Raw genomic sequence first — 22654 nt, forward strand, 5'->3', positions numbered from 1 at the left:
ATCATTAACTTTTTAAGTAATTTAATATATGTCATATCCGAATAACCCGACCGAAATTATCCATATCCGAACTTATCCATATTCGATTAATTCGATAAATTAAACGGTTGGGTTAAATTTTGAAATCTAAAGTATGAATTACGTCAGATTGGACAAATCCGACCCGAATCCGACCCCTTCCAACCGCTGCTCACCCCTAGTTTGGACAATTATAATTTTTTAAGGAAATTACCGGAAAAAATGTTAATCAATATCATTAGTTCACGAGCCAATAAAAAAATTGGCATTGTTTAGAAAGATATTGCCCATTATATATTGTAAACAGTTTTTTATGACGTTAGTTTACGTGGCCATAGAAAAAACGCGTCAAGTAAAACGGAACGGGTGAATATCAACGTAACAGAAAAAGTCTACATGGGAAGTGTCATGGAACATGCTTCCAGTAGCAAAGTCAACATTCCTGTAAGAGGACACTCTAGTCATTTAACCAAGGCTATATCCGGAAGAAAAAAAATTCACGCGCCTTAAAAAAATTTAGCATTCACACTCCAAAATACACCATCGTTGAAAATAACATCAAGATTCAGGGACAAAACGGTCACACTGTACAACATTATATAATATATAAAATAAAACACCGTCCGTTTAAAGTTTCGAACAAGTGTGTGTATGTGTGATGTTCGACAGAGAAAATCCAGAAGCATGGCAAACGAACCTGCGAGCTTCTGGACTCAGGCAAACGCTCTCCTTAGAAAGAATTTAACGTTTCAGGTAACTTTTTCTGCGTTTTTGATTTGATGATTGAAACTTCGGAAGCACGTTTAGAAGCTAATTGAATTAGTTTGGGTTTGGTGTGCATTATTGATTATCAGTTTCTGTTATTGAGGTGAGTGTGAGATATTAAGGTGTGGTTTTCATTTTTTTTCAGAAGCGAAATGTTAAAACGAACGTTCGACTCATCATGTTCCCGTTCCTGTTGTGTCTGTTGCTGCTTCTGCTTCAACGCCTGGTGGATTCTCAATTGGACAAGGCAGAGAACAAGTGTGGGTGCGCTTGTGTGAGGAGAGTGGGGGACACGTGTGTGGAGGAGGAGTGCGGGATTGAGCATTCGGATTTGGACCAAGTAACAACCTGCGCCATTCCCAATCCTCCGGAATGGCCTCCTCTGTTGCAAGTGCCGGCTCCGCAGTACCGAGCTGTCAGAACGGACAATTTTCCCTTTTCCGATTATCCAAACGCCTCCTGCAGGAGGAATGGTTCCTGCCCTGTCACTATGCTCTTCACCGGGACAAATCAGTCTTTTGGAGAAAGTAAAATTATGAATTATTGAATTATATTGCTTTTTTTTTTTGTTTTTTTTCTTACTTAACCAACTCTTGCTTTTCTCTTTTGTAGTTATATCTGGGAATATGATCCCAACTTCCTTCACTGCTATAAACAGCTCTTCTGTTATGAGTAGTTTGGCAGCGAATGTGGCTGTGAGTTACTGTTTTAACATTTTACCATTTTCTGTTGGCTAAAACATTCTTTTTGTCCATTTTTTTTAATGTTTTTATCGCTTTATTATTAAATTTGGCTTAAATCATCATTTTTTTGTCTCTATAGTTTAGTGAATGTGTAATTTTATCATGTCAAAATTTGATGACTCATTTAGTCCAACATTTTAAAATGAAACAATTTTATTTCAATATTAATACTTTTTTATGAAATTTTAACAGAAAATGTTGACCTTTCCTTAACGGAGACAAATGGTAGTTATTTATTCATATAAAATGGTAAGAGTCATGTTTAGTATTAAATTTTGACACAGTTAAGAAAATGTTAAGATTTTCTGGTTGTAATTAGATGAAATATTTTGTTAGATTGATTGTTTAATTTTTGTAAATTTATAGGATTAAATATATTTTATTAAAGTTTTATAGATACCAAATTATTTAACGTGATTTCTGTTGTCTATAACATATGGTTTCATCTGTTTTCCGACTAACTAATAACCTTAGTGAGAAAACAAATAAGAAGGGTCACATTGCATATATTTGTCAATTAGAAGATTGTATTGAAAGTTTTAGTAAATGTTGGAAGAAGTAAAGAAAATTTTTAAAAATTGACAAAAAAAGGTAATTTAGAGTTTATTGAGTTTAATAGACGTGCATTATTAATGTAAACGTTTTAAACTATTTACCAATCATAAATATTATAAGTATTATAAAAATCGAAAGAGTTGACATAAATAATGATTTATACTTGCGTAACACCAAACGTTTATACATTGTTCGTCGTGTGTAAGCATTATTTATTCTTATTTATTTAGGTTCATATGTAATTTCATTTTGTCTTCAAAATATAGGGATCAGCCTCAAATACAGAGAACACCAATTTTCTGGAACCTGCTTTCTTTTCGGATCAACCTATTTATTATCTTCAAAGTCAGTGCACGCAGAACTCTACATTTTCCATTTCTTTTGAGCTATCCGCAGCAATTAGCAGAGAACAAGGTACGAGACATCCTTTTATTGGCAATGTAAAGTTTCATCATGTGATAATAGAAAGTGAATGAGTGTGCATAGCTGTGTTGCATACAGCTGTTAATAAAATTTGATAATCCTTTGTGTACTTTGTATCCATATATTTAATCAAGAAGGTGTGATGCTTGATAAAAAATAACTCGATAAACTTGTTTGGACATGTGTTTTTCAGCTTTCATATGATTTAAGTTCAGGTTTTTTTGTTCAAACAAGTAATTAGTAGTATAAAAGTTAAGCCAAACTTAACTTAGTGTGGAAGGGAACGGGGTAAATTTAAACCTTGTAATATTTTAGTGTGGAAGTTTAGTTATAGCATCATTAATAAATCGTTTGCTTGCCGAGCTATTTATTTAGTGATAACAGTCTTTCATTGCTGAATCGCCAAACTAGGAATCATCAAAAGAAAGTATACAATTTGTTTGCATAGTTACATATAATTGCAACCTTTGGGATGCTTTTCTCAGACACTTCTAATGAATGATCTTGTGCTCAAGAAGTGCTCCCAAATGATTTTGAATACGTTTGCATGTTGTATATGCTTGTCTTTTTCTTTTCTGGGTATGCTCAAGGCTTGCATATTTTGTTTAAAATTCTTGTTACTAATTCAAAATTTTGTTTTCCGCTGGATGTAGAGTTAGTATGCGCTGAGGGCTTGCGTTTATGGCGTAATAGTGCTACTGAAGTGAACAATGAGCTATATAGAGGCTACCGGAGAAGTAACCTAGAGGAACAAATCGAAGAGATAGCTGCAGGTAGGTATATACTTATATTTTTATTCACTGTTGAAAGCAATACTTATGTTGATATTCTCTTGACAGGTTATGATTTTTTGAATTCAAATGGAAGAGTGTTTAATGTCAGCATATGGTACAACTCCACCTACAAAAACGACACTGGTTCTACTGAAATTGCATTGGCGCGTATTCCTCGTTCTGTTAATTTGGTAAGAATCTAAAACTTTGTTTTCCAGTGTGCATCCTCTATGCTATTATCTATGATTGATGTAACATATTGTAACAGAAAAATATGTCTCAGTATATGAAACAACTTCGCGCTACTTGCAATATAATTCTCCATGCATTTCAAATTCGTAATTCAAATGGATAAAGTAAAAGCAATTATTCCATGAAGTATTTAATTGTGGTATTTTAGATTTCAAAACTGTATTATTGTAATTTGCTCTGTTTGCATTTTCCTACTTTTCATTTTAAGAACAATTGTGTCTTTATTTTTTAGAATATGATACCGTAGGACTGACATCTATTATCGAATGCAATCGCAGGTATCAGATGCCTACCTGCAGTTTCTGTTGGGACCTGGTACCAAAATGTTTTTTGAGTTTGTAAAGGAAATGCCAAAGCCTTCAACCCCAATTAATTTTGATTTGGCTTCTCTTTTGGGTGGTCTGTTCTTCACATGGGTCATCCTGCAACTTTTCCCTGTAAGTACATATGAAGAAATATATTTACAATGAACTACATTGTTCGTACCAATAGAAGTTAGCATATGAGGAAAGAACTGACATGGATTACAGAATGAGTTTTCATCTCACTAAAATTTGTGTTTAAATTAGGCTTCTCATTCTTACGTCTCCCCGTATCATTTTAGTATGAGTGTAAACATGTAAAGCCTCTTTTTTCTGGACAAGAATTGTTGCACTAAGAAAAATACATGATTTAAAGGCAACAGTTTATCCGATATCTGTTATGTCAATACAGAACAATTAGTTATATATAATGTGTTTTTTAAACTTGTGCATTTATTGATGTAGATTGCCTTGACATCGCTTGTATATGAGAAGCAACAAAAATTAAGAATCATGATGAAAATGCATGGTCTTGGTGATGGGCCATATTGGATGATTTCGTACGGTTATTTTCTTGCCTTATCAATTGTCTACATGCTGTGTTTTGTGATATTTGGCTCACTCATAGGTAAGAGTGCAACCAGTGTGTGTGACTATTTTCTTTCTGGAATTTTTTTCCGTTTCTCTTTAATACAACTGTTTGGTTTTTTTCAGGGTTGAATTTCTTCACAATGAATGACTACAGCATCCAATTCGTGTTTTATTTCATCTATATAAATTTACAAATTGCACTGGCTTTTTTATTGGCTTCCGTGTTTTCAAATGTTAAAACTGCTACAGGTTTGATGATTATATGCTATATCGTTGAATTAGTATTTTCTTCTATCTGATGGGATTACTGACTCATTTTTTTTTTTTTGTAATTGTAGTAATTGCGTATATAGGTGTGTTTGGAACTGGGCTATTAGCTGGCTTTCTTTTCCAATTTTTTGTTCAAGACACATCATTTCCAAGTAAGTAAAAAATATTAAAAAAAATTGTAAGCATCTTGGATCATTCATGTGGTTCTGGACATAAATTTTAGTATGGCTATTCGAAAGTATTGACAGAAATTATACCATATTCTATTGACATAAAAAGAATTGTATTTAAGCCAAATAGTGTAGGATCTTTGGACTTGTATTCGGTTTAAGTAGACTAAGATATTTGAAGTTGAATTGGGTCCTTATAGTGTAAAATGGTAGTGTAGGGTTGTAAATAGTTAGAGGAGTCTTGTTAGGATTTAAATTAAGTTCATCCACGCCCCATAGAAACCTTAGGCCGGTCACGAGAGAAGTTAGGCGCATCGAACACATGTTTAAATGTGTAAAGCATATGTAGACAAATGGAATTCTGATTCGAATTTATATCCAAGTAGATTTCTTTGCTATCATCTTTCTAACCTTCATTCTGGTCTGTTTATTTATTTTCAGGAGGGTGGATCATTGTTATGGAGCTGTATCCTGGGTTTGCTTTATATCGTGGGTTATATGAGTTTTCGCAATATTCCTTTAATGGTGACGCTTTGGGGACTGATGGTATGCGCTGGAGTAATCTGAGCGATAGCGCAAATGGCATGAAGGAGGTCTTAATTATAATGTTTGTGGAGTGGCTTCTGGTGCTTTCCTTTGCCTATTATATCGATCAAGTTTTGTCAACAGGAAGCAGAAAAAGTCCTCTTTTTTTCTTGAAAGGATTTCAGAAAAAGCCTCATTCATCTTTTCGGAAGCCTAGTATCCAAAGGCAGAAATCCAAAGTTTTCGTTCAGATGGAGAAACCTGATGTCACTCAAGAGGTAAATTGTTGTTTGCATTGAAAAGATTCATTAGTAATTTAGTAGTTTCTTTTAGAAATCAAGAAACCTAATATCCATCCATAGGAGGATTTCCCTAACTGGTTTCAGTAATACTAGTAGTGCAGTCGTCCAGTAATCGTTACAGCTTTAGTCTTTTATAAAATTTAAAAATGACTTATATTTTAATATTTCAATGAAATCCGTAATTTATCTCTAAATTAATTATTTTCTGTATCCCAGAAAAATAATGCATATATTAAAATATGTAATTTATTTTGGTAAAATTGTTTTAAAAAGTAATAAGGTTAAATATGTGTTTAGTCTACTCTAACGGGAAATTGGAGTTTGTCATTGTTCAAAACTTTGACATACTTTAAAAATGGTCATTTAAATCCAATTACGTTAAATTTTATTGACCTGAATGCGAGATTGGAGTTCATTATTATTTGAAACTTTGATACATTTTGGTCTTCATTTAAAAATGAATGGATATAATGTTTTGACTCAATTACGTTAAATTTTATTGACGTGTCAACCGTGTTTAATGCTAGCATTTGAGTTATTTTCACAGTTTGACACATTCTTGCTTCAATGTGAGTTGGGAACGCGTCAACAAAATTTAACGTAATTGGGTTAAAAGATTATTCATTCATTTTTAAAGTATGGAGACCAAAAGGTATCAAAATTTCAAATATTGATGAACTCCAATTTCGCATTCTATGTCAAAATAATTTAATATAATTTGGTTAAAATGACTATATCCATTTATGTTTAAAATTTGAGAACCAAAATGTATCAAAGTTTCGAACTTTGACGAATTTCAATTTCTTATCAAACTTTAGGAACTACAAAAAGTAATATATCTATTTTTGTCTGTGTGAAAAAACTTTAAATTAAAGTCGGTAGTAATAGATTATTCTTTGAATAAGTTAGGATTTTAATTTTTTAAACTCTGTGTACTGTTTCTAGGAAAAAAAGAATGACGATGAAGGTAAACTAAGACTATATCAGTTCGTATCTGTAGTCTAAATCTGAACAGTATATTTTTATTGGAAGTCATATCACTACTTGTTTCTTTTTTCTTCCACATTTTATTGTATTTAAGGTAGAGTCAATGATTATTCAGTCATAGTTAAAACAGTTTTGCATTGTCACAACTCAACTGAAATAATCCATAGTATGACTTTTAAAGTAATTAATGTAAAAATTAACAAATATAGCTTAGGATTAGATGACTATGTAATACAGTTCTATGCTGTCTGTGCATAGCCTTTTTCTCTTAAAAATAGGTTGTACCTTAGTGAATTTTTTTTCTCTTTTTCTCTTCAGAGGGAGAAGGTGGAGCAACTGCTACTTGAACCGACCATCAATCAAGCAATTGTATGCGACGACCTGAGAAAGGTCTACCCGGGGAGAGATGGTAACCCTGAGAAACATGCAGTGAGAGGGTTGTCCCTTGCTTTGCCTCAAGGAGAATGCTTTGGTATGCTTGGTCCCAATGGTGCTGGGAAGACTTCTTTTATCAATATGGTTAGTTAAATTTGATTTATCAGCAAGAAACGTTTTTTGGAAACTTCCTTACTTTTCTTTCCCTATCCCTTCCTTCCCCTTTAAATATAACCTGAATCTGAAAAATCTGTTTAGTTTGTCAAGAGGAAAGTACAATTTTAAAAGTACTTTGAAAAGAGTATCTTTATCTATGAAAATTGCCAATTTCTTGATGCTTAGAGATTTGAGTTTAGACATAAAAGTATATATGTATCTGATTGTTTTTCTCTGAAATCCTGTTACTATGCCACGAGTCCATTTTTTTTCCGTTTGTTTGCTCCTCAACTGACCAGCATGGATTGCTTATAGATGATTGGTCTCACGAAGCCAACCTCTGGTACAGCATTTGTTCAAGGTCTTGACATAAGAACTCATATGGATGGAATATATACTAGCATGGGTGTATGCCCACAACATGAGTAAGCTAAATTTCTTCGTATTTATATTTTTTAGTTTAATATTATATTAAATTTGTAAAAATTAAGAAATTTTATATATATTTTTCCTTTATTATTTTAGTTTGCTGTGGGAATCTCTGACAGGAAGAGAGCATCTACTGTTTTATGGCAGACTTAAAAATCTTAAAGGTTCAGCCTTGACAGAAGTAAGTCTATTTGAGATTGTGATTGCATAGAATGTTGGGATTCAGAATATCTTGCATCATAGTTAGAGCAAAGAAAGAAACATACAATTCTTATGTGACGAAAGCATTGGGTAGTTAAAAGTTTGGTCATTCTTTAGTGATATACAGTTCTTGTGTATTATGCTTGTATGACGTAAGTGTATGAAAACATCATGAAGAGTACTTTTGGTTTGTCAATTTTAAATGAAATTGAACTATGATATTAGTTTTATGCTCATTCCCCTTAATTATTCATTTTTTAAAAGGGCATAGATATTTAAAGGTCTTGGATTCAGTGTATGTGTAGATGCAAACTGAATCATTTTCTCTTAACTTTTGTTTCGCTATAAAGACAAGACTTCTGTAATTTTAACTTCCAATCTATTGATGCAGGCAGTGGAAGAATCGTTGAAAAGTGTAAACCTTTTTTATGGAGGAGTTGCAGATAAGAAAGCTGGAAAATACAGCGGAGGAATGAAAAGGAGGCTTAGTGTCGCAATTTCATTGATTGGAGATCCTAAGGTAGCTTTCTTTTCCATTCAATCTGTTTCACTAAACTAACTTCTTATCTTTCTCTAAATTATCTTTGCTATGTTTTCTTACACTAAATGTTTTATTTTTTTAAGGTTGTGTATATGGATGAGCCAAGTACTGGTTTAGACCCTGCATCAAGAAACAACTTATGGAATGTTGTCAAGCGTGCAAAACAAGATCGTGCAATCATTCTTACCAGTAATCTCACTCTCCTCTTGCTTTTTGAAGCACATATACAAGCTTGTTTCCTTTTTGTTTTAAACCGGTGGATGTTCCACGTCTATTAAAGATAAAATAATTTCATAATATATAACTGGGTGCAAACCCCACTTTACTACAAACAAACTAATTTTGTTAGGTTGAGTTAGACCTTAGTTGACTTCTTAACATAATATCGGAGTTGGAGTCATGATTTAGAGTTTATTCTAGCGAAATTTAGTGAAATCTTTATTTACATACCCTTTTCAGCACATTCCATGGAAGAGGCCGAAGTCCTATGCGATCGATTAGGAATATTTGTAGATGGAAGCTTGCAGTGCATAGGAAACCCAAAGGAGGTAACATTGCTTAATAATAACCAATAATGAATTTCATTGGAAATCCAACATGCCTTTGCTATGTTCACTTTCTGTGGCTCTCAAGTGACATTTTTTTATACTCGTTGGTTTATGACAGTTGAAAGGTAGGTATGGAGGAACCTACGTGTTCACAATGACAACATCTGTGGATGATGAAAAGGATGTAGAGAATTTGGTGCGAAGGCTGTCCCCAAATGCTAACAAGATCTACCATATCTCTGGAACACAAAAGTTTGAGCTACCAAAGGAGGAGGTTAAAATAGCAAATGTATTCAAAGCAGTTGAAACTGCAAAGAGAAGCTTCACCGTTTCAGCATGGGGTCTAGCTGATACCACATTGGAAGATGTCTTCATCAAAGTTGCACGTGGGGCTCAGGCATTTGACACCTTGTCATAGTTTCATACTCTGCGAGTACAGGATCAGTAGTGTGTATATATAGCCCCGAATTTTGTTTAGTTTTTGGGATATTCATATGTATTATTTTTTATTTGATGTGATTTTTTTATTATGTAAAAAATAATTTAATATATTATTTATCATACATTATAATTAAAAGATTAATTATATATAATTAAATATTTTAAACACTTTATCTTAATCATAAATATGATATAAACAATTTTTTTTTTTTTGTATAGGTAGAAGTCATGTGTCAGTTTATTTTTCTGATACTTATTAATGTGACTTAAGATATTATTAAGAGCAAAGTATACAAATTTTATGTGCAGTAAATAGAGAAATCTTTATTATATATTAATATATAAATTAATTTCCTGCTTGTAAGTTTGGTACATCCGGCATCCATCTTTTGTAAATTTTTTGCTTTAGTTAGATTTTCTGATGATTTATGCATGTGTGTGATATTTTCATATTTGATACGTTGTATACATAAATAAAAATTAGCGGCTGGTTCCAACCAAAAAAAAAAATGGTTTGTTGTTTTTCTTCTCAGAAAATTATGATTTGGGGATATGCATCTTAAGGTGTTACTTATGTTTTAAGAATTCGGAATACGTAGATGATCTCTTTTTTGATTGCAAGGTTAGTTATGTTATTTCTTGATATGATTGTACTGAATTGAAAGACATAAAGGTTGACTGGTTTTTACATGAAAAATGATTAATTACTCCAATGAATATTATTTATATTATAGTTGAGGCAGGTAAGGCTGAAAATCTATCTTCTACCAATGAAGAATAATAATATAGACGAGTTTGTTATTTTTAAGTCTTCAATATCAATATTTATGTTCGTAAAACTTTTAAAATATCTATAATTGTATGAAAACTTCTGGTTGGTTTTTTTAAGTGTGATGTGTGAATGAGGGTATTTCAATATCAATATTTATATCGCACTAACGGCTGAAATTATGGGTCTTTAAATTGTGATTAAAGGTAAGGAATAATATGGGATTGGGTCGGATACCCATAGTTTTTATTTATTATTTGTCTTAAAAAGATTTTTCTTATTACTAACTGGGTATATGTGAGTATTTATATATTCATGGGTTTTTCTCATACATCGTACTCATAAATGTATGTGAGTATTTTTATGTTTAATTTCTAAAAAATTAAATAAAATTCTTCAAAAACAAATTTTTAAAGTATAAACCTAAACAAAATAGTAATATTTTTTTAGTGCAATTTAAATCAAGTTACTTGATAAAATATGTGTTAAATATTGTTAACATAAAAATGAAAACTACGTCGTGGAAATCCATTGTCTTGAAAGCGAAATTCCGGTATGACCGAGGTGCAATTGATTAATATCGTTTGCTCCCTAAGATTAATACAACAACCCCTAACCCGTGTACTCGTGGAAGGAGTTTTGGGATGCAATAAGTCTATGTCTAATAATGCGTGAATCAAAGGTTTTTAAAACAATCCAATTTTGAACAAAAAATAACCGAAAAATAAAATAAAATATTGTTGAGAAAATGAATCCGAGAAAGAAGGAGAGCGTGATTCATGGAGAAAAACGATTTCTCATCATATAGTCATATCCCAACAATCCTCCACATATGACTATATGTTTAAAAAGAAAAAGAAAAAAAAGGACATTTTTTGGACAAAGGAAAGAGTTAAGTTACTTAAACATTAATATCTTTCGGTTGAATTAAGTATAGTGAAATGAGGTAAAGACATAACTAGTGAAAGTGAAATAATTCTTGATCTTCCAAAAGCTTAGGTTTAGACCCCACAACACATATTAATTCCTTAAAGTTTGTTATCCCGTGATACAATCAAAGCGCTATTAAAGGTCCTACGCTTATACCTTAGTTCCATGAGTGCTCTAGAGAGAAAATTTTGTATTCTAGAAGGCGGCCTACCTTCACACTCATTTACACAATAACTTTATCAAGTCCATCACCATAATAGAACACTCAACAAATAGAGCTATTAAGTCCTTTAGACTTATATCACAATGATCCATCAAGTCCTTTGAGGACCACTCAACACATAGAGCTATGGATTTAAGCACTACCATAGATATAGGGATGGACTGTAGTGCACCACACAATATTCAAGCCAAAGACTTAAGTCCCATCCCTTTAGAAGTCTCTTGAATGACTCTCGTACTCAACCCCTTTGTTAAAGGATCTGCTAGGTTTCTTTCTGATCTCACAAACTCTAGACAAATTACTCCATTCTTGAAAAGTTGTTTAACATCACCATGTCTGATGCGAATATGTCTTCTTTTACCATTATTCACATAATTTTTGGCAACTCCAATAGTGGCTTGTGAGTCACAATGCAATGAGATTGGTACAAAAGACCCCCATAATGGAATATCACCTAACAAGTTTTTCAACCATTCAGCTTCTTGACCTACTAGCTCAAGAGCAATGAATTCAGATTCCATGGTTGAGTGAGCTATACATGTCTATTTGGAAGATTTCCATGAAACAGCTCCTCCACCTAAAGTGAACACATATCCACTGGTAGAACTCACCTCATCATTATTTGTAACACAATTTGCATCACAATAACCTTCTAAAATAGTAGGAAACTTGCTAAAATAGCCTTCTAAAATACTTCACTTAAGGTATTTTAACAATCAATGAAGTGCATTCCATTGTTCATTATTAGGATTATGAGTTTATCTACTTAGTCTACTCAGAGCATAAGCAATGTCAGGTCTTGTGTAGTTCATTAGATACATAAAACTTCCTATAATCTTAGCATATTCCGCTTGTGAAACACTATCACCATTGTTCCTTTTAAGATTCATGTTAGGGTCATAAGGAGTTCTTACAAGCATTTAATCAAAATAGACAAATTTTTTAAGTATATTTTCAATGTAGTGTGATTGACACAATGACAAACCAAATTCAGTTTTCCTTATTTTAACACCAAGAATAACATCTACCTCGCCTAAATCTTTCCACAAATCATGCTCTCCTTCTTTCTCGGATTCATTTTCTCAACAATATATTTTATTTTATTTTCGATTACTTTCTGTTCAAAATGTGGTTGTTTTAAAAACCTTTGATTCACACATTGTTGGGCATAGACTGGCTGCATCCTTAAACTCCTTCCACGAGTGCACGGGTTAGGGGTTGTTATGTTAACCTTAGGGATCAAACGACATTAATTGATTGCAACTCGGTCGTGCCGGAATTTTGCTTTCACGACATTGGGTTTCCACGGCACAACTTTCATTTTTTTCATTTTGTGCTAACAATCTGAAAGCAAAAATCTTCTTTTCTGATCTTCTTCAACGAAGGTTGCATCTGCCTCTGTTCTCAAGTTGCTGCCTGATCTCTCCACGCTTGAACCTTTGGATGGAATCAACTACAGATGTTGGTCCTAGAAAATTTTGTTCTTCTTTGAAAAACTTGAGGTTGATTACGTTTTGTTCATTCTAGTTCCTAATGATCAACCGATTGTTCCTACTACTCCAACTGTTACGCCTTTAACGAACAAAACGAAAAAGGTTGATGAGGAGGCAAAGGTGAATTATGAGAAGGACAATAAAGTGGTCCAGGGTCATCTTCTTAACAACATGGTAAATGATCTTTTTGATATTTTTGTTGAACAAAAATATGCAAAGGAAATTTTGGATACTTTGAAATACGATGCTGGTAGAAAGAAATACGTGGTGGGAAAATGGATGGAGTTCCAAATGGTTGATGACAAGCCCATCATGGAGCATATTCACGAGTATAAGAACCTGGTTGTAGATGTGCTCAAAGAAGGCATGAAAATGTGTGATGTCCTGCAGGATAATGTTTTGTTGGAAAAATTTCCACCTTCATAGGGCGATTACAGGAACCATCTAAAACACAAAAAGAAGGACTTGCCACTCCATGAGCTAATAAGTCATATGAAAGTGAGGCTAATCGTCTGAAAGATAAGAAAAATTTTGTTTCTTCAATTTCAGTTATGGCTAACTTAGTTGAATCTTCTGTTGCTTTTAAAGACAGATATAAAGCCAAAGGAAATAAATTCAAAAAGAGTGGATACAAAAATATTCCAAAGATGACAATGGGAAGAATCAGAAAGCTAAGGTGATTCACTGTTTTGAATGTGGAAAACCAAGCCACATGTCGTACCAGTGTTGGGATAGGAAGGATGAGAAACCTGCTGGTAAGCCTAACAAATATATTGTTGGTCCTTTCACTTTTAGTGAAAATTGAAATTAGTCCCTCTATGAAACATTGACTCAATTTAGTCTTCAAACTTTAGAAATGCGTGAATTCAGTCTTTTTATCCAATTTGTGTAAGTTTATTTGATGTTTCAAATGTGTCAAACATTGTAAATAACTTAAATGCTATTATGAAACATAACGAAACATCAAATAAACTTAACAAAATTTTGTTAAAAAGACTAAATTTACACATTTCTAAAGATGGAAGACTAAATTAGTCTAAAATTTTCAAAATGAACTAATTTCAAATTTTACTGAAAGTTAAGAACTCAAAACATATTTAACCCATAAAATATTAACATAAATAAATTTAGTCTTTTTTAAAAAAATATATTTAAATGAGTTGTACCAATATATCAATCATAAAAAAAAATAATGTTTTACACAAATAACCTCAACTCTAAATGAGAAAATAGAAATATGTGAAATAAAATTTTAAATAATTCTTTCGTTAATAAAATGTTTTCACTAATAATTTTATTTTAATCAATTGAATTTTAAAAATATACTAAAATAAAATTCACTAATAATTATTAACCAATAATAATATCTATTGGTAAGATATCATGATATGATACTTGTATTCACCAGTGCAGTAAGGGCTTTCTGCCTCGATTATTTTTCACATTTTACCTCGGGTCTGGAACCGAGGCATATTGGGGCGAGACCAAAATGTACCCCTTTTGGCCTCGGTTATCACCCGAAGCCATATACCCACTTTTATGCCTCGGTTGTTTCAAAACCGGTGCCATATACCCAGTTTCACGATCGCAAAGAACCACCTTCCAGATGCCCTGCTGGTAAATCTCCGCCATCAGTTTCTTCGGCGACGATCCCCTCTCCACCACCTCATCTCCGCAATCATCACTGATAGAAGCCTCAATCCAGGGCAGATTCCATTTGAATGCCTCTTGTCTTTAACCAGCCTCATCAACCCAACCAAAAGACTATGGCTCCTGAAAATCTCCAACTTGAAATCCTTCCCTTCAATCAATGTCTCAATCAGCCGCGTGCAATTGATCTTCGTCTCAATTGAACCCTCATTCAAAATGTCCACCATCAAGGAAACCCTTGCAGGCTGCAATAGATTCCTCTTGGACTCACAATCAAGGTTCAAACTCACGAGAACACCAATGACCTCGGAGCCAATCGCATGGGAAGTAAAAGGACCGAGCAACGCCGACACCACGGAGACTCCATCGCCATCGACCAATGCCTTGCGGGTAGTGGCATGAGCACCCACCTTCGAAAATTGGATCTGGAATGGTAGCGTTGGAGAGTGTTTGGTACAGCCAGGGTCTGGGCATAGCTAGAGGCTACCGTGGCTGACATTCTAGCGCTCGTGGCGCCGTTGGAGCGGTGGGTGGCGGCGGCGAGCTTGAGCTTGAGGGCGGAGAAAGTGGAGCGGGGAAAGGAGACGGTGAGCGCGGGTTTCTGGGAAAGGGACTTTCCGGGGATTAGAACGTGTTTGGATTGAAGGGAAGCGGTGGGATGCTGCAAGGACGCCATTTTTGCAGAGAGAGAGAGCGCGCGAGAGAGAGAGCAAGGGGAAGGAGTTGCAGAGGCGCAGGCGCGGGGAAGAAGAATGGTTCGCGAAATTCGAACCCTAAATAAACCCTATGGCTTCGGTTGTTAGGGGAACCGAAGCCATAGACCCCCTTTTGGCACCGGGTCTCCTTGGACCGAGGCCAAACAGCTAACGTCCAACCACTTTTTGGCTTCGGGTCTTACTGGACCGAGGCCTATACCACTATTTGGCACCAGTTTTGGGCGAACTGGGGCCTATACCCCTTTTTGGCTTCGGTTATTTGGAGAACCGAGGCCTAAAACTTGGCTCTAATTGCAAAAATGCCACCGCGCCATTATATGTTTCGGTTCCTGGCCAACCGAGGCATATAAGGCAAGGTAAAATGAGAATTCTGCACTAGTGATTGATCTTATCAACAAATAAAAGAGTAATTAAATATTCATATTTATTCATTATTTGAAAATTGTTTATTATCTATGAAAAATTATCTATAAAATATTTTTCTTAAATAATTGTATTTTATTTACGAAAAATGATCGTAGATAAAATTAAAGTTCGTGAGTAAAAAAAATAAATTTTCATTAAAAATATTTGTTTAGCATTATGACATATAATTTTTTTACCATCCTATTAAAAGATAGTCCTAGTTATGGTTGAAAAGTGTCTAGAAGTTAGTGTTGCTTTATTTATTAATCCTAATATCATTTTTTGTTGAACCATTCATGCTCAAATTTTATTTTTAGGTGGTCAACATTTATTCCATGTTATATGATCATCATAATAAAAATTAATAAACACACTCTAAGCTAAAAAAATTAAAATATTTAATATATTACATAGTTTACATCTCATCAGGTACTCATCTTATCATGTACTACTTATTCCCTTTTGAATTATATATCAATTAAAATATCATTATAACAACAAGTGAAGACACGTACAGTTTGATAAAAAGAAGTAATAAAATTATTATTATTATTATTATTATATATTTTTATAATTATAAAATTAAATATAACTAATTTCTATAATTTTATTATAAATAGTTTTTATTTATTTTGGTAGATAATTTTATAATTAAAAAATATTAAGTTTAAAAATGGTCGGTTAAATTAAAAAAATGGTTACAACTAAAGTAATAAAATAATTATTTTAATTTAAAAAAACTTTTATTTAGAAGATATAATTTTAAAAAAATGTGGACATAAAAAAATATTCTTTTTATATAGATATATACATCTCAACATTAGTTAATAGTATTTTTGATATATATTGAAGGTTTTTTCTCAGTCGACATAAAAGTATTTTTTTTTTTAAATCTTCAATCTCAATGTGTTTTGTCTTGTTATTATGTTTCAAATGCTCATATCATATTATATATTTTATTCACATATACGATATTTTTTGGACCTTTTACACTATAATTCAACAAGTTGCATATATTAAAAAAATAATTAATTGTATAAAATAACATGGGATACATATGAAAATATTTATTGGAAAATACTTAAATTCTCTCCTCCCATAACAATTTTAAATTTTCAATCATCAAATAAACTTTTTTGTATCATTTTCAAGTTGACTTCATGTACAAATCCGAAAGTAACTTATAAATTATAACAAAATGGACCATAAACCTAGTGTTAATACTTAAGCTAAACAAATTCATTTCATTAGTAACTAATATAAACATTATACTTTTTTTTATTTGTTATCAAATTAAGAATACGTTATCAATGTTTTTCATTCCAAAGAATTAACTATTTTTGTTACAATAACCCTGTTTTATTGTGATAACAGGTTTTCTATTATCTCATAATAATGTGGATAACTACTGCTTTCATTAGTATTTATTTAACAACCCTAGCCACATAATACATGTTTATTACAAATAACTCAATAAAACATATAATACACATTTTATATTTTTGGAGTCCTTTATCGGTTTACTATACTTCTAAATCAATTTATTACTAATCAATTGAGGATGTCTATATCTAGGGATGTCAACGCGGCGGCTAGATAAATATCCGTTTCGTTCCAGTATTCATATCCGTCACAAGTATATGTTATGCGGGTATCCACATAATTTTTTAATATCCACAGGGTACCGGTAAGTATTTACAAAAAAATAAAAATAAATATTTAACAACATATTTCAATCGTAAATTCAAATAAATTACAATACATAGCATTCATAAATTTTAAACAAAGTTCAAATAACTCATTTAAATAGTGTTGAATGACAGATTACAAATAAATGAATTTTTTTTAAAACTAATTGATAAAAAAATAACTCATTCAAAATCAATATGTTAATATTTTAATTTTTTAATTTAAATTAGAGTATAGCGGGTACGGGTATCTATGGATACAGATACTATGATACCCGTACCCACCCCGTTATCATGCGCGTATTAAAAATATCCATACCCGTTACCCGCGGGTATCCATTTACAATATTTATTTCCTACCCGTTGTGAGTTTTATCCGCCCGGCAGGTACGGATTTTTTTGACATCCCTATCTATCTACATTAGAAATACTAGCGTAAACACAGGCGCTATCACGCCTGTGTGTACACATTTTTTGAATTATATTAATAATTGATGATATTGTAATGTTATTAAGTTAATAAACAAAATAAAAGTATATTTATAAAAAATAAAGTGAAATGTATAGAGAAAATATGAGAAAAATAACTGTTGATGAATAGTAGGAGAAGAAAAAGAAGGAGATAAGTAAATAATTTTATAAAAACTTGTAGAAGTAACCGTTTATTTTTAAAAATTTAATAAATAATTAAATTGTAAAGGGTAAAGTTGGAATTATAAAATGTGGACAAAGAGGGAATCTCCTTTATATATAGTTATAGATATTAAACTTTTGAAGGAAACCAGATCATAACATAAGAAGTAATATCAAAATTAAATATTATTTAATAACTTCTTTTCGCAAATATACGATATTAATAAGTTAAAAAGGTTAATAATTTAATCAATTAATATTATTAGTTTTTTTTTTGGATAATTTTAATATTTTTTTGTAAATTAAATTTCAATAATTAATGTGTAGTAAACAAAATAATAACAGTAATACTAAGTACAACAACAACAAATAATAATAATAATAATAATAATAATAATAATAATAATAATAATAATAATAATAATAATACAAATAATAAATTTTAAATTTATGATACACAAATATTTTTTCTAAAAGAAAAAACTATATCCGATATTAAAACTATAATATAAAACACTTATCTAAATTATATAATTATTATATTTATAATAAAATTATGAAATTTATTTATTTATTTATTTTATAAATAGTAAACTAATTATCTCAAATCTTTTGTCGGCTCTGCTTGTTGCTCTCGCGAAAATGAGAAGGAAATCGGTTTTTATAAGTTTAGAACATATATTAACCATTTCTTAATCTTGATAAATTTAGTTATTTCGTGTTATCATTATTATTATTATAAATAAAAAAATTATTTAAGTATGAATAAATTATAAAAAGTATTTCATGTAATATATTAAAAATTAAATTAATTATTAATTATTCAATTTTAAAATTTTGTTTTCATCATAGCTCGTGTTAACTCAATCAACTTCATCCTTTTCTTACTAAAGTTTTTGTAATTTTAGATTTTGTTTTTTTTTAATGATATGAAAATTTTAAAAATCATTAGTAACGAAGATTAATTTAGTATATTGATAACCTTAAAAAAATCAACTAAATTGAGTCGTTTCCTTTGTACGTGGCATTATATTATATTGAATAAGGAGTATAGTCTCTACATTCCAGATTAACTTTCGCTTAAGATTTGTTTTTTTTGAAGAAATAAATAAATGTAATATATTCTTTTCATTCTAATAAAATATTTATAAGATTTTCTGTTTCATCATTTTTATTTATAAACTATAATAAATACATATACGGAGGCTGATAAAGAAATTTGAAAAAAGATAAGGATATAAATAATAAAAAGGTAATCAAAGTTGTTTTAATTTTGAAAACCATGGTTAAATAAAAATAAATCCCTTTGAAAATACGATTCTTTTTTAAAGTAAACACCAGAAGAATTACATGTTATTTCGTGTAACTTATTCAAACATAAAATACGAAATTGGTAAAAAAAAAGTAGTAATATGTTGAGACCATTAAAAAAAACACCTAAATTACAAAGTAATAATATCTTAACTGCACTTACTTTATTTGTTAACTTAAAATTCTAATAGATATTATTATATTATCAAATGAGTTTTTAATTTGGTGTATTTTTTTTAGAATATCGTTAAATCGATAAAGTATTACTAAAATTGGTGAGTAGGGTTTACAAGTAGGAGTTAATATTATAATAACAGCTAACCCTTCTGTTTAGATTTTATTGTTTTTTCTCTGTATATATAGTATCCGATGTAGGACTACACAAGAACAACAAAACCAAGTTTAGCACAAATTACTTTTTTCATGAACACGATGATGAAGGTTTATCTCACGTTCTCTTTTCTTCTGGCGGTTCTGCTTGTTGCTCAAGCACATGGAAAAGAAAAGGAGATAGGGTTCTATCAGCTCAAGAGAGGAAATTTGAAGATGAACTTGACCAATTATGGTGCAACAGTGGTCTCCGTCATAGTTCCTGATAAACATGGTATGTTTTACACTGTGTTTTCGAATATCTGTGCTCTTTAAACAAATATCACATAGCTTCTTCTCTTATTTCTCTCCTCAGGAAATTTAGATGACATTACTCTCGGCTACGATGACATCGAGCAATACAAGGTATGATCAAAGTCTCAAGAAAAACATGTTTCTCCACCCTAGAAATTTGTATATAAAGTTGAAACTTTTTGCAGAATGATTCATGGTACTTTGGAGCACTTATCGGACGTGTGGCAAATAGAATCGGACATGCTCGGTTTACATTGCACAACCATACGTATAACCTACCTGCTAATGATCACGGAAACACACTCCACGGTATGCATACTTTATTTTTCATTTACAACAATAATGAAATTAAACATAACAAACATAACAAAACAATTTGTCGGAATGAAATACCAGGTGGTTTCACAGGGTTCGGTGATGTTATATGGACAGTGAAAGCCCACAAGGAAGACAGTTACATAACATTTACCTATGACAGTCAAGACAACGAAGAAGGTATATACATTCTTTGACAACTTAGTTATTGCTACATTACAAAATCTGAATGCTAACTTTTTTATTTATTTTGCTCTTCGAATCACAAATTTAGGGTTCCCCGGAAGAGTTGAAGTAGCAGTGACATACATGCTCCTCGGCAGAAACAAATATGTCGTGAAAATGATTGCGAAGCCAGTAGACAAACCCACACCAGTGAACCTGGCACAACACACATACTGGAATTTGGGAGGCCAAAAGAGTGGTGACATTCTGTCACACGAAGTTCAAATTTTTGGCTCAAAGATCACTGCAGTGGACAACAACCTGATCCCTACCGGAAAATTAGAATCTGTGAAGGGCACCCCTTATGATTTTCTTGAACCGAGGACGGTTGGAAGCAGAGTGAACGAGGTTCCTGGTTTGTATGACATTAACTACGTGCTGGATGGAAATAGTTCTAGGCACTTGCAGAGGGTGGCGACGGTGAGAGAAAATGTGTCTGGGAGGAAACTGGAGTTGTGGTCAAACCAAGTTGGTGTGCAGTTTTATACGAGTGGCATGTTGAATGCTACGAAGGGTAAAGATGGTGCTGTTTATGATAGGTATGGTGGCATTGCTTTGGAGACACAGGGTTTACCTGATTCTGTGAATCATCCAGATTTTCCATCACAGATTGTTCATCCTGGTCACACCTACAAGCACTACATGGTTTACAGATTCACAGCTTGCTGCTAATTTTAGGATTCGTTTGTTGTTAGGTTTATTCTTTTTTCTTCTTTATACTGTCAATGATATTTGTTATGGTTTCAAATAAAGGTTCTGTTTAAATTAGATGATCCAAGTGTGTTGTTTTATTTTTATTTTTATTATTATTTTTATTTATAGTGAAGATTTAAAATGGAATTGATTAGAAAACTGACTCAATTTTTATTCGTAAACTTTTAAGTCTGATAATAACATAATTATTTTTTTAATATTCTGAAAATTATTGAAAATAATCAGATTTTATATATTGTTGAGATTATTCTAAACGATCATAATTCGGTTTAAAACTCTTCATATCATGTCACAAAAAATTTAAAACTCTTCAATTATTTGGATTTGAACTATAAAGAGAGAAGTGTGACAAATATGTTAATCTTATTTTATTTACTAAAAACTTAGCGGAATAAATTTTTTAACCAAATTAGCTATCTACATGTGTAGGTTTGACTATTACCTTATATTGTACAAATGCTGTTAAAAGAATTATGAGAGGTAAAGAGTTTACAGTTGTAATTTACAAACTGGTTATAGTATATTATTTTGAGAATTAACAAATTTTTATATACACTTTATAATCATTATTAAAATTTTTAATTTCTCTTTCTCTATAAAATAAAAAAATTAAATTTTTTAATAACTAAAATATCCTTAAAAACAGATCATCAAACTTATGCGTGGTATAAAAAACCATTTTCGAAATCATTATTTAACAATCCCATAATACTCAACTTTTGACACTTCTGCGTAAGGAGAAAAAAATGGAATCAAAGAAAAAAAAAACATAAACGTTAGAGCCTAAATTTTCTACAATCAAATGACACATTTGCAAAACAAAGTTGTATATATAATTGATCACCGCCTAATCGATTATCTCCATGATAATAAACAGCGAATACATAAGCTAAGCGTTGTCTCGTTTTTGGGTGATTTTTTTATATATTTATATAGATAATAAAATGATCACGTAAAAATTATAATATATTATATTATTTTATTATTAATGTTAATAATTTTGTAAAAGTTAAATTATTAATATTTTATTAAAATATTTTTATATTGTAATAAAATAAAATAAAATATCAAATTAAAAAATAAAATTTTTTAATTAATTGATTTGATATTTTATTAATAGTTATGTTTTATGTTATGATTATGATAAAATAAACAATTAAATAAAAATATTCAAATAATAAATAAAATAAAATAATTTAAATTTTGGTATTTTATAAATTAATTTATTTTAATATATTCTTATTTTGAAATATTATTAGCATTGTATAACAATTTTTTAATTACAAAGTTACTTTAAATAAAGTTTATATATTTTTATATCAAATTTTTTTATACAAGAAGGTTATTAAAATATCGGTCCCAAATTTCGTCAAGTTTTGTCAAATAAGTCCTAATTTTGGTTTTGTATTCAAATAAGTCCCAATTTTCGTCAATTATGTTCAATTGGATACTTTTTTACTAACACCGTTAAAATGATTAACAGCCATAAACAGTGACTGCCACGTGTCATCTCGTGATTTTTTTGAATTTTTTTTAAATGTTCACGTGTCAACCCAGCAGCATGTCACATATCAAAGTTAATGTTCTATAT

General features: G+C 31.1%; 2 protein-coding genes across 2 annotated transcripts; both read left to right on the top strand.

Annotated features, from left to right (window-relative positions):
- Positions 1-612: 612 nt before the first annotated feature.
- On the top strand, positions 613-9533 carry LOC114164215 (ABC transporter A family member 7-like). Its single transcript, XM_028048793.2, has 18 exons — positions 613-771; positions 929-1310; positions 1396-1478; positions 2348-2495; positions 3158-3277; positions 3344-3468; positions 3808-3966; positions 4297-4459; positions 4546-4671; positions 4761-4844; positions 5304-5665; positions 6995-7195; positions 7523-7632; positions 7733-7817; positions 8229-8357; positions 8462-8567; positions 8838-8926; positions 9045-9533. The coding sequence occupies exons 1-18, from the start codon at positions 670-672 to the stop codon at positions 9342-9344; spliced, it is 2874 nt and encodes a 957-aa protein (XP_027904594.1). The 5' UTR covers positions 613-669; the 3' UTR covers positions 9345-9533.
- A 10084-nt stretch (positions 9534-19617) lies between these two features.
- On the top strand, positions 19618-21021 carry LOC114163402 (uncharacterized). The gene is made up of 5 exons (XM_028047719.1): positions 19618-19789; positions 19871-19920; positions 19995-20118; positions 20206-20304; positions 20399-21021. The coding sequence occupies exons 1-5, from the start codon at positions 19618-19620 to the stop codon at positions 21019-21021; spliced, it is 1068 nt and encodes a 355-aa protein (XP_027903520.1).
- Positions 21022-22654: the final 1633 nt, after the last annotated feature.

Source organism: Vigna unguiculata, chromosome 9 (assembly GCF_037176805.1).
Source record: "Vigna unguiculata cultivar grain cowpea cultivar isolate G323 ecotype 2 chromosome 9, ASM3717680v1, whole genome shotgun sequence".
NCBI classification, from domain to species: Eukaryota; Viridiplantae; Streptophyta; class Magnoliopsida; order Fabales; family Fabaceae; genus Vigna; species Vigna unguiculata.

Bases quoted from the DNA above. Each gene is read 5' to 3' on its own strand.
- LOC114164215 (XM_028048793.2), top strand. From the start codon at position 670: ATGTGTGATGTTCGACAGAGAAAATCCAGAAGCATGGCAAACGAACCT. The intron at 2,496-3,157 runs GTACGAGACATC...CGCTGGATGTAG, and splicing joins AGCAATTAGCAGAGAACAAG to AGTTAGTATGCGCTGAGGGC. The intron at 7,196-7,522 runs GTTAGTTAAATT...GATTGCTTATAG, and splicing joins AGACTTCTTTTATCAATATG to ATGATTGGTCTCACGAAGCC.
- LOC114163402 (XM_028047719.1), top strand. From the start codon at position 19,618: ATGATGAAGGTTTATCTCACGTTCTCTTTTCTTCTGGCGGTTCTGCTT. The intron at 19,790-19,870 runs GTATGTTTTACA...TTCTCTCCTCAG, and splicing joins CATAGTTCCTGATAAACATG to GAAATTTAGATGACATTACT. The intron at 20,119-20,205 runs GTATGCATACTT...ATGAAATACCAG, and splicing joins TCACGGAAACACACTCCACG to GTGGTTTCACAGGGTTCGGT.